The 12,866-nt window shown below is 43.7% G+C and overlaps 1 protein-coding gene across 1 annotated transcript in view; it reads right to left on the bottom strand.

The window, feature by feature from the left end:
• Positions 1-12,866, bottom strand: part of PIWIL1 (piwi like RNA-mediated gene silencing 1) — a 766,743-nt gene that overhangs the window by 244,363 nt on the left and 509,514 nt on the right. Inside the window, exon 15 of the mRNA XM_073597707.1 lies at positions 7,347-7,419. Within this exon, the coding sequence (XP_073453808.1) occupies positions 7,347-7,419 (73 nt within the window). The remainder of the gene's footprint in view (positions 1-7,346; positions 7,420-12,866) is intronic.

Here is a 12,866-nt window from a genome sequence, read left to right as displayed (position 1 = left end):
TGTTCCTGCAGGAAACCCACTTTAGACAACAATCCCTCCCCAAGATACCCACACATCTTTACAACAAATGGTTCTTTAGCAACTCCCCGGTGGCTAAATCACGCTGTACAGCCATTGCATTTCATAAATCCTGCCCATTCCAACTGTCAGAGAGCCAGGTAGACTCGCAGGGCCGTGAAGGGGGTCTTGGCCAACACAAAATTTACGTTTGCGACTCTCTATGCACCCAACAACTTTCTTTCATAGACTCTGTGTTAGACAAGCTGACTGAATTTAGAGAGAGCCTCCTAATTCTTGGAGGCGACTTTAACGTGAGCCCTGACCCGCTCTTGGACACATCCCGTGGCCGTCCTACCCATTCCCAGGCCTTCATCAGACATTTTCGCAAATCGCTGCCCATTAACTTTCTCATAGACACATGGAGAGCACTTCATGCGTCGGACAGAGACTACAGCTACTACTCAGGGGTGCATGATGTATATACACACATTAATCTCATATGTGTAGATCATGATACCCTAGAACTATTGCAGTCAGCATAAATAGGGAACATCACTATATCTAACCACGCCCCTGTGTTAGCCATGATCAAGGTTCCAGATGGGTCACCAAAGGCTTGGTCTTGGAGACTCAACGAAAGTCTCCTAGATGATGCCTCTGTGGCAGCTAAGGTTTCCAAATCCATTACGCATTATTTTGCATAAAATGTGCCTGAGGGCATAGCTGATTGAGTTACATGGGAAAGCCATAAGGCGGTACTCAGGGGTGAGCTGATCTCATTGGGTTCCAGACTTAAAAGAGAAAGACAGATAGACTTCCAGAGGGTGCTGTCAGCTTTACAACAGGAAGAACTTAGACATAAATGCCAAGGGGATGCTAAGGCTCGCGAGCGGCTGACCGAGCTGAGGAAGCTATTCTCATGCCTCCTTTACCGTCGCGCCCGTAGACAACTACGCTACCTATCCCATACATATTACGAACACGGTAATAAGTGCGGCAGAATGCTAGCCAGAGCACTTAGAAAGCAACGAATGACTTCCCATATACACATGCTTCGATTCCCCGACGGTAGCAACTCTGCACTCCTCTGGGATTTAGAGACAATTACGCAGACCTCTACCATCTAGACAGACATTTCCCAGACAGAACAGACAGCTAAACTAAGAGCTATTGCCGGCTACCTCGCCTCGGCCAGACTCCCCTCTCTGACACCAGAGCAACAGCTAGACCTTGACTCACCCATCTCCCCTCAGGAGGTTAGTGAGATAGTGAAGGCCCTACCTAATGGGAAGAGCCCTGGCCCGGATGGATATACTAAAGCCTATTATGCAAAATTTCTCCCCCTGCTACAAAATCACATGTGTAGGTACTTTAATTCACTCGCCACAAGCCACCCGATCCCACGTGAAGCCTTGTTGGCCCATATCACAGTACTTTCTAAGGAAGGCAAGGATCCCACCCTCCCACAAAGCTATCGACCGATATCGCTACTTAATGTCGATATAAAAATTTTAGCAAAAATGATGGCAAACCGACTAAAACACATCATACCATCCTTTATTCACCACGATCAAACAGGATTTATATCAGGTAGAGAAGCTAGAGACAACTCCATCCAGGCCATGCAGCTCATTCAGTGGGCCCGTTTTCACAGTGACTCTACTCCCTACCTCATTCTGTCCACAGGTGCCAAAAAGGCTTTTGACAGAATAGACTGGTCATACCTCAAGGCGGTTCTGGAAACTCTAGGGCTAGGCCCCCACATGCTCCACTGGATAATGGCTCTTTACACGACCCCCAGTGCGAAAGTCAAGGTAAATGGCCATCTGTCCTTGGGATTCCCCATACGGCACGAGGCAGGGGTGCCCCCTCTCCCCCCTCCTGTTCGCCCTAGCTATGGAGCCTCTGCTTAGAACAATACGGGCGAACAATGACATCAGAGGGGTGACAGTGGGGTCTACGGAACACAAACTCTTACACTGTCGATGTGCTCTTCCAACTGACCCACCCTCTTGTCTCATTGCCAAACCTTATGAGGGAACTCAAAAATTTTGCACAAATATCACATTTTAAGATTACACCAAATCCGAAATTTTACCCATCACCATTCCCGTGAGGATGGCCTCCGATCTACAGCAAGCTTTCCCATTCAGTTGGGCCAAAACCTCTATTAAATACCTGGGAATCCAACTCACAGACCAGTTTGACACTATATACTCTGCTAATTTCCCTACTCTTTTGAACACGGTGTGTAGGGATCTGCAAAATTGGGCCAAGACCTCCTTCACGTGGCTAGGCAAAATCAACATACTTAAAATGAACATCCTCCCTAGGGTGCTTTTCTATCTGCAGATTTTGCCTATCCCCCTCCCCAAAAGCTTCTTCACACAGCTTCAAAGCCTAATGATCAGTTTCATTTGGCACGATAAAAAACCTAGGCTGGCCGTGTCCCTACTGCAGAAACCTAGAGTTGGGAGGTTTGGGCCTTCCAGACGTACAACCTTACTACAGAGCTACTGTGATCCAACACATCCTAAACTGGCGCCACCATACTAGTTAAAAAATGTGGGTCTCCCTAGAGAAAAGCCTAGCTGGTCGCAACTTATCATATGCCCCTTGGCTACCCCGCAAATATAGAGGACTCTCACAGACGACTTCTCCGCTGACCACCCACATCCTACGGGTTTGGGACCGCACTAACCTCCTATATACCCTGGCACCCCCTGGCTCCCCACTGGCACCCCTGGGGGGATTCAGGTGGTTCCCTCCTGGGGAACAGGTAGCCTTTTTTGGGTCCTGGGTTACCGACGGTAACTATAGCTGTGGCAAATTTTTGGATAAGGGCAAGTTGATACCCCTGGACGCCTTGAGAGATAGACACGGAAGATTTACAATGGATTGGTGGAGACACAAACAGCTCAGACACTTCATTGCGACCGAGGGTGCTTCTATAAGAGGGTTGGACACTATCACTTCACTGGAACGATTGTTCATAGAATAAGAGCCCACTCCCCATCTGATCTCTAAACTATATCGGCTTCTGGGATCTGCCTCTGCTGTCAGCAAGCCGGCTTTTGTACGGGAATGGGAGCAAATCTAGAGGTTGAGTTCTCAACAGACCAACGTTCGCACATGTATAGACTAGCGCACTCCAGCTCCATAGAGTCCAGGACACAAGAAACTAACTACAAGCTTCTGACTTGCTGGTATCGCGTACCAGCAACAATATCATGCATTTATCCCTCGGTCACGGATCGCTGCTGGCAGGGCTGTGGTCAGAAAGGTACTCTCCTACATATTTGGTGGGATTGTCCAGCAATTAACCCATTCGGGGTAGAAATTCACACTTCTATAAAAAATACCTTGCAGATCGAAATCCCGTTCTCCCCAGCACATTTCCTCTTGCACCTCCCTGTCCTTCCTTTGAGCCAGTACAAGTTTTGCCTCCCCTCCCGGGGGGCTCACCTGCCGGGTCCCTGCTGGCCTCAAAGCTGAGATTAGCCCCAAACGTAAGGGTGGAGAGCTACGAGAGAATGTGGGTCCAGGCCAGGGTCACGGAGGCGGAACATTTTCTATGCCGTGAAATGGTGAAGAGTTATTCCTATCCCCCACTCCCTTCCCATGTTCCCCAAGTTTTCACTTTTTTTAAAATTTAGACTATGTCGTCGCACAACATCCGACTCTTAGGCCTATTATATACAGTCTATAAGGATACGCTGTGGAATCTACAGTACATTATGTGTTTTATATGCTTACTAAATAAAGATTACATAAAAAAAAAAAAGTTTGCTTTACCACGTTTTGTGGGTGACGGGACCAGCCCCACACTGTGTTGAGAGAAGTCTACTGTTCAGTTTAGCACCGGACTGCAAGGATTTACTTTAATATTTTTTCATGACTTTGGCAACCTCTTCTAAATAAAGATGGCAACCTGCCAGATTTTAGAGAAACTGCCTGACTATTTCCAGAAAAGGTGATCCCCCCCAGCTAATCTCCCACAAAAATGGGATTTTTGTACTCACTGTAAAATCCTTTTCTCTGAAGTTCATTGACGAACACAGCTCCTTTAATTCTTGCCTCAGAATTAGGGGAGGATGTAGCGATCACCATACAGACTCTCTGGGAGTTTGCTTGTTTGTTTGTACAGAGTCTGACTTCCGGAAGGGAGCCATAGCAGACAGATACACCCGTAGAGCCCGGACCACGTCCAGGGAATGTAAGGCAACTTCTTTTGGGTTTGTTGGCTTAGGACATAGGGATGGTAACACGATGTCCTCATTTAGATGAAATGCCAAAACAACCTTTGGAAGGAAAGAGGGCTGCGGATCGTAGCACCGCCTTATCCTTGTGGATGACCAGGTAGGGAGATTTGCATGACAAGGCCATCAACTCAGAATCCCTCCTGGCATATGTAATAGCCACCAGAAAGATTACTCTCTGAGAAAGAGTTAACAAGGGAATAAATCTCCATAATGTTTTCAAACGGCGATTTCTGAAGCGGTGATAGCACCAGATTCAGATCCCACGGGAACGATCTCCCGGATCGAAGGGCTGAAGACCTCAGCCACCAGAGAAGGGAATCCCCGACCAGCTGGCTTACCCGAACTTGACAATCGAGGGATAACGGAGATTTGTTCCATTTTGACAAAATCTCCTTTTGCAGGACTCGAGTGTGAAACCGCTTCAAAAGTGGCTACCATAAGGCCCAGAACCCGCATGCAGAAGCGCAGCGACAACTACCTGTGGTTTACCAACAACTTCACCACAGCTTGAAGAGTCCGTAGCTTGTCTGAAGGGAGAAAAACTCCATTCTGAGGAGTCCAGCAGTAAGCCCAGGTATTCCAGGCATTGAGTTGGCACTAACACCGACTTCTGTAGGTTCAGCACCTAACCAAACTCCCGGAGAGTCTGTAAGGTGATTGCTACATCCTCCCTTAATTCTGAGGCAAGAATAAAAGAAGCTGTGTCCGTCAATGAACGAAAGAAAAATATATTTACCTAGAAAAATGGTGACGTGTTCAATTCTAATTTTACCTGCTGTATATGTATTGCAGTCTTGGAAGTGGTTAATAAAGATGATTGAGCTTGCAAAAACAGTGAATCTTTTTTTTGTGGATTGAAAAAAACATTTAAAAGCGTATGGAATGGAAAGACTAAAATCCCAGCTTGTAGCCATGAGCTACTATTATGCAGACCTACAAGTCTGCAATCTTCCCCTACCAAACGTCAGCAAAGGCCTGCAGACGTCCCCTCACCCGAGCGAATAGGGAAGGCCCTTTACTGTGTAAGAAACTTGTCAACTGATATAGTTGACAAGTGATGTGCTTTCTGCCCAAGGCCTGATTGGCAAAATGTATGCTTCCTGGTAGTAGTAGGATTTTAAACCATTGGCTTAACAGTCTTTTTAAGTGATAGCAGAGTACTCTTACCCAGTCAACTTCTGAATGTAATCATCCAAGACAAGACCAAACAAATGCTCCACTTGAGAAACTAAACATTCCACATGCTTCTTGCAGGGCAATTATGCTGAGCAACACTTCACTCATAAGATCCCAATCCTGCACATGTGTATGGACAAGACCCCTAGCCAAGAAAGTTGCTCTACAAAGTCTTTCAAGGCCTCCACATAGAAGCTAAGTGAACATGGGACATCCTCCAGGTTTATGCTCATTTTTATAACACTCCCTCGTCATGCAACAAGCCCAGACCATAAGTATTTAGCTGGCTGTAAGGCTATTGCGGCTGTAGGCATGAGTCTAACAGCCACAACAGCCTGTAGGCCCACAAACAAATGAGGCTATTTTTTCAAAAGCATCTTTAAATAGCGGCACCTTTGCCACTGGACACGTTGACAGCAATAAAACTGCTGGATCCACCAAAGGCATACTTCATAGGATACTCACCCAATCTACATGGGGTAATGCTGAGAAAGCCTTTTTTGCCAAAATGAGCATCTTTTTTGAGCCAGGTACATCCCCCATGGCCATCCATATGTGTCAACATATGCCCAATCAATGCCCACAAATGGGCACTGACTGGCAGCATTATGAAAACAAAAAAATTCAGTGATGCCCAGCAATGCCACCCATCAGTGCGACCCATCAGTGCCACCTATCAGTGCCCATCAGTGCCACCTATAAGTAACCATCAGTGCCACCCATAAGTACCCATCAGTGCCGCCTACGAGTGCCCATCAGTGCTGCCTATGAGTGCCCATCAGTACCACCTATGAGTGCCCATCAGTGCCACGTACCAATGCCACCCATCAGTGCCACCAAATCAGTGCCACCAAATCAGTGCCACCTCATCGGTGCCCATCAGTGCCTGTCATTGAAGAAGAAAACGTACGTATTAGCAAAAAAATGTAACAGACACAAAGAAAAACTTTTTTTTTTTTCAAAATTTCTGGTCTTTATATATTTGTTGCGCAAAAAATAAAAATAGCAGAGATGATCAAATACCACCAAAAGAAAGCTCTATTTCTGGGAACAAAATGATAAAAAAAATTGTTTGGGTACAGTGTAGCATGACCGCGCAATTGTCCTTCAAATTACGACAGCGCTGAAAGGTGAAAATTAGCTTGGGCAGGAAGGTGTACAAGTGCCTGGTATTGAAGTAGCTAATCTATCCACTGCTATCATGTGCTCCAACTTGGGAGACTCTGAAAATGATTCAATTAGGACTGCAGTACACAGGGAAGTCTTGATGTACGCAATGCAGCTTACGCATATATTTGCAGATGTGTGCAAACAAAACCCTCTTTTTACCAGAACTGTTATACAGGGTTAATTTGGTTGTTTCGCAGGCTAGCTGGTGTGTTGTGAAACCTTGCATGATGGCCAGACCTCATTATTAGTCAAAGCTGTGCACAGAACTTTATATGTGAGTTCACTGATACACTTCTCTCTCTGCTCAAGGAGAAATTGCCTAGATGAAAAGGCTGAGTTTTGACAGAATACTAAAAGGAACAGCTACTGCCTGCTTGTGCAGGGGAACCAAATAATAATACAAACTGTTTTTCAGAAACTGACATGAGTTTAGTTAGTGGTGCAAAATTTAGTTTTTTTAATGCTATGTAAATTCTACACAAAAATATACAGAATATTTTACTCCGTTAAGGTGCAGGACAAACCTGCTTAAATTGTCTTTGGTGTCCCTGTCTCTGCCAATATCAGTTGAACCTGTAACCCTATATAATTAAAAAACTTAAATAGTTTATTATGCTGCTAGGTTAAAAAAAATATTGTATTGTAAGACATTTATTTATTTATTTTTTTAAAAACAAACAGAACAAATCTGTAATAAAGAAGAATTTTACAAAATGCAAACATCTTAATTTCACCTACCATCTGTGTGTTAGTCTGGACTTTCTGCTGGAGAGCTCTTACATATGCATCTGTACTGTCATCTACTTCAACCCTTAATGAGACAAAAAATAAATAAAAAGAAAGAAAAGAAATTCTTACTTACAGTAGGTGCATAGTGTATAGATGTGCCGTTTAACATATTTGGGATAACCTGTGCAATCAAACTAAATCAAATATACATCAATCTATCCACAGCCCATGTGAAAAGGCCGTGAAGCAGAAATTACTCTAAAGCCTCGTACATACGGTACGATTGTTGGCCAACCGAGCGTCTGATTTTTGTCAAAAGGGCGTGTTCCAGGTTCTTGTCTTGCATACTAACAGTACACAATTGTTGTGCCACAAACACAAACGTAGCGACGTACTATGAGGAATTTCAGCTCTTGACGTCAAACCGTTGTCCGCCGAAAATTTACTAGCCTGGCATCCAACATTTATTGTCTGAAAGTTGGACAATTGTCAAAAGGTAAGATTTTAGGACAACAGTCTGTCAACAGACAATCCCCTGCCAACAATTGTACCGTGTGTATGAGGTTTTAGTTTTAATTTCCCTTGTATGCAGTTTCAATTGAAAGCATGTCAGTATGCGCTAATGTGTGTTGTTATACATTACAATGCACTTTGTATAAAATATCAGCACGCACAATGATGCATTGCTCAGACCAAATATAGAAACATAACTTATCTTGACTATAGCTATGAACATTTTCTTTGTTTAAAAGTGTCTTCTAAAGAACTAGGATAGCACACAAATTCAGTGCCACAGTTTAAACATTACCACAGAACTAGGCATTGAGCCTAAGCATGTCAATACTGGATGAGTTATGGTGTGTCTAAGCATAATTCTTTCAAATCTACTAGTTATTTTTTTTAGCAGGTAGTACAAAAGCATTTCCACAGGCATTTTGTAGGCTTTCTTGGTCACATAGCATATGTTAGTCTTTTCTTCTTCGAAATTATTACACGGGGTAGCACATTACATGAGGACAATGCACATTAACCGCTTGCCGACCAGCGCTGCAGAACGTGGAACGTGGATATTTCCCCCTTCTGACAGGGTAAATATCAGAGTTCTTCTGTTCCCAGTTTCTGTCATGTCCCAGTAAGCCCATCCCCCCTACAGTTAGAATACACCTAGGAACACACTTAATGCTTCCCTACCAGTGTAATTGTTACATTGATCAGTGCATTTTTATAGCACTGATCAATGTAATAATGTCACTGGTCCCTAAAAAGTGTAATTTGGTGCCAGATTTGTCTCCTGCTAAAAAAAAAAAAAAAAAAAAAAAAAAAAAGATTTCAGATCGCTGCCATTACTAAGTAAAAACAATAAAAAAAGTAAAAGTCCCTAAAAATCTATCTCATAGTTTGTAGACTTAAAAACTTTTGCGCAAACCAATCAATATACGCCTATTGTGATTTTTTTACAAAAAATATGTAGAAGAATACATATCGGCCTAAACTGATGAATAAATGTGTTTTTTAGATATTTTTTTTGAATAATGTATTATAGCAAAAAGTAAAAAAAAAAAAGATTTTTTTCAAACTTGTCGCTCTGTTTGTTTATAGCGCAAAAAATAAAAACCGCAGGGGTGATCAAATACCACCAATAGAAAGCTCTATTTGTGGGGAAAAAGGACGTAAATTTTGTTTGGGTACAGCGGTGCACGACTGCGCAATCAGTTAAACCGATGCAGTACCGTATCGCAAAAAATAGCCTGGTCGTTAAGGGGGTAAATCCTTCTGGGGCTGAAGTGGTTAAATGAGAACAGGGCACATTATCACATGGGAGCGGGCACATGAAATGGGAGCAGGGCAGATTGCATAGGGGAGGGGCACATTATTACATGGGAGCAGGGCAAACTGTTACATGGGAGCAAAGTACATTGTATTAATAGGTAATGACTGCGTTACCATTTGCAATAAGCTACTAGAGGTAAAACTTAAAATAAAAGTGAGTTAAAGGCTCGCTGCTTAACCACATGCCGACCAGCCGGCAGAATGGCACGGTTGGGCGAAACATCGTTATGCAACGTTCGCTTCGCCCTGTGGCCACTAGTGGGAGCCAGCGCGCACGCCCCCCGAGCAGATGCAAGTGCCCAGTGGTCTCAATCACCGCGGGGCTCCCACGATCCCCGCTGAGACACGGAGAACCCGGAACTGTGTGTGCAAACACACATGTTCCGGCTTTCTGAGGGGAGAAGTGACAGATTGTCTGTTCATACAGAGTATGAACAGCGATCTGTTATCTTCCCTGCACAATCCCCATTCCCCTCAGTTAGAAAACAAACTAGGACACACTTAACCCCTTCACTGACCCCTAGTGTTAACCCCTTCACTGCCAGTGGCATTTTTACAGTAATCAATGCATTTTTAATCTCACTGATCGCTGTATTAATGCCAATGGTCCCAAAAATGTGTCAAAATTGTCCGACGTGTCGACCATAATGTCGCAGTCACAATAAAAGTCGCAGATCGCCGCCATTACTAGTAAAAAAAAATTAATAACAAAAATGCTATAAATCTATCCCCTATTTTGTAGACACTATAACTTTTGCACAAACCAATCAATATACGCTTATTGCGTTTTTTTTTTTTTTACCAAAAATATGTAGAAGAATACATATAGGCCTTAACTGAGGCAAAACAATGTTTTTTTAATATATATTTTTGGGGGATATTTATTATAGCAAAAAGTTAAAAATACTGCGTTTTTTGCAAAACTGTCGCTCTATTTTTGTTTATAGCGCAAAAAATAAAAACCACAGAAGTGATCAAATACCACCAAAGGAAAGCTCTATTTGTGGGGAAAAATGGACGTCAATTTTTTTTGGGTGCAACATCGCACGACCGTGCATTTGTCAATTAAAGCGACGCAGTGCCGAATCGCAAAAAGTGCTCTGGTCAGGAAGAGGGTAGAATCTTCCAGGGCTGAAGTGGTTAAGCACCATCCCCACACCACCTAAAAAAAAAAAAAAACAAACAGAAATGTGCAATGTCACCTTAATAAATCGATACAACAATAATGATGGAATCCTCTAATATATGGCATTCTCAATAAACTTTAATATCACCACAATACCAGTCTCTGTGATATCGAACTAAACATATAATCTGGGTGGATTTGATTTAAATCAAGTCGATTTAAATCATGATTTAAATCACTAATAAAAAGGCTTGATTTAAATTACACCGATACCAATACTATGCATTTGCACGAGTATTGGTACTATGCATTCGCACGAGGGTGGGTGAGGTCAGTTGGTCTCAGCGGAGGGCCTAATAAAAAGGCTTGATTTAAATTACACCGATACCAATACTATGCATTTGCACGAGTATTGGTACTATGCATTTGCACGAGGGTGGGTGAGGTCAGTTGGCCACAGCGGAGGGCCCCATGGAGAAGCCCCTCACCCCCGCTCTCTTTCTTGCACCTGCTGCCGGAGAGGAGAGCTGCCTGATTAATCGTTACAAAATTGTGATCTCAATTCAACCCCCCTCACGATCTCTATGCAGAATATTCATTAATGTAACAAGTGTGGAGAGTTCATCCAGAAAGTATTCGCAGCACTTCACGTTTGCCACATTTTGTTATGTTACAGCCTTATTCCAAAATGGATTAAATTCATTATTTTCCTCAAAATTCTACAAACAATACCCCATAATGGCAACGTGAAAGATGTTTGAAATCATTGCAAATTTATATATATATAAAAAATCACATGTACACACAAGTATTTACAGCCTTTGCTCAATACTTTGTTGAAGCACCTTTGGCCCCAATTACAGCCTCATGTCTTTGAATATGATGCTACAAGCTTATCACACCTATTTTTGAGGTTTCTCCCATTCTTCTTTGCTCTTACGCTCCACCAGGTTTGGATGGGGTGCATCGGTGTACAGTCATTTTCAGATCTCTCCAGAGATATTCAATTGGGTTCAAGTCTGGGCTCTGACTGGTCCACTCAAGGAGATTCACTGAGTTTACTTGTAGCCACTCCTTTGTTATCTTGGCTGCGTGCTTAGGGTCGTTATTCTGTTGGAAGACAAACCTTCGCCCCAGTCTAAGGTCCAGAGCACTCTGGAGCAGGGTTTTATGTCTCTATACATTGTATGAATTGTACCTACCCCGCACACTATGGAAGCAGCCGCAATCCACACAATTTAGCTTCCATTTCTCTTCTTCCCAAAACCAGCTTCCCCTTTACTTGCGCCCTTAGGAATGCCCAATCTGTCTGTAACAGACACTTTTTTGGGACCACTGACATTCATACAGAGATCAGTGCTAAAAATAGCCACTGATTACTGGCAGGGAAGGGATTAACTCTAGGGTGCGATCAAGGGGTTAAGTGTTCCCTAGGGAGGTATTTCTAACTGTGTGGGGAGTGTACTGCCTGGAGGAGAGAGATTGCTGTTGCTGATCACTAGGAACAACAGATCTCTCTCTACTCCCCTGACAGAATGGAGATCTCTCTGTTTAAAGTGACAGATCCCCGTTTTTTTCTCTCTGTGGAGCAATCGCGGTTGGCATTGTGCCGTCATTTTTCTTAAAACACCCGACGTGCAATGACAGCGATTCGCGCAGGGGAGCCAACCTGCCGCAGTACAACTGCAGCGGCTGGTCTTAAAATGGTTCATTTACTTGCCGTTACTGAAACCTGGCTTTGCGAATCTGACACTGCTTCTTCTGCTTCCTTCCCCCGAGGTGGCCTTCCCTGGACTCACTCCCCCAGACCCAGTGGAAGGAAGGGAAGTGGCGTGGGAATCCTTCTAGCCCCACATAGCACCTTTCAGGTACTTCATCCACCTCCCTGTTTCTCTTTTTATTTGAGGAACATTGCATTTGTCTATTTTCGCAGTTCTTTTAACAATTGCTGTGATCCACTGCCCCCCTGGACCGGTTTCAACCCTCCTTGATGACTTCTCTGCCTGGCTGCCCTACTTTCTCTCTTCTGAAATCCCCACAATCATTCTCGGGATTTCAACATCACTTTTAATATGAACACTCCTGCTACTTCAAAGTATAACCTTCTCTTGACCTGAAGCAATGGATACATGCTTCTACTCACTCTGATGACAACACAGTTGACCTTATAATCTCCTACCTATGTACTAATGGCAACCTCTCCAACAATCCTTTTCCTCTCTCTGATCACCACCTTATTAGTTTCGCTCTCTCCCTGTCTTCCACCTCCTCTCCCTCTAAACGCCTAACAGTTCCTCGTAGAAACCTATGACACTTTAACCCTTCTCTTCTCTGCTACCGACCACCTCTATGACAAATTTTCACCCTTGTCCAGCCCCAGCAAAGCTACTTCTGTCTACAACAGTTCACTGTAATACTTCTAATGCCGTGTACACACAGGCGGACTTTTCAACCGGACTGGTCCGACGAGACAAATCCGTCTGACAATTTGACCGGGTGTGGGCTTCATCGGACCTGCAGCGGACTTTTTCGGTCAAAAATCAGACGGACTTTAGATTTGGAACATGTTTCAA

The sequence above is a fragment of the Aquarana catesbeiana genome, linkage group LG01 (genome assembly GCF_042186555.1).
Source record: "Aquarana catesbeiana isolate 2022-GZ linkage group LG01, ASM4218655v1, whole genome shotgun sequence".
Classification (NCBI taxonomy): domain Eukaryota; kingdom Metazoa; phylum Chordata; class Amphibia; order Anura; family Ranidae; genus Aquarana; species Aquarana catesbeiana.
This window is presented reverse-complemented; position numbering and strand designations above follow the sequence as displayed.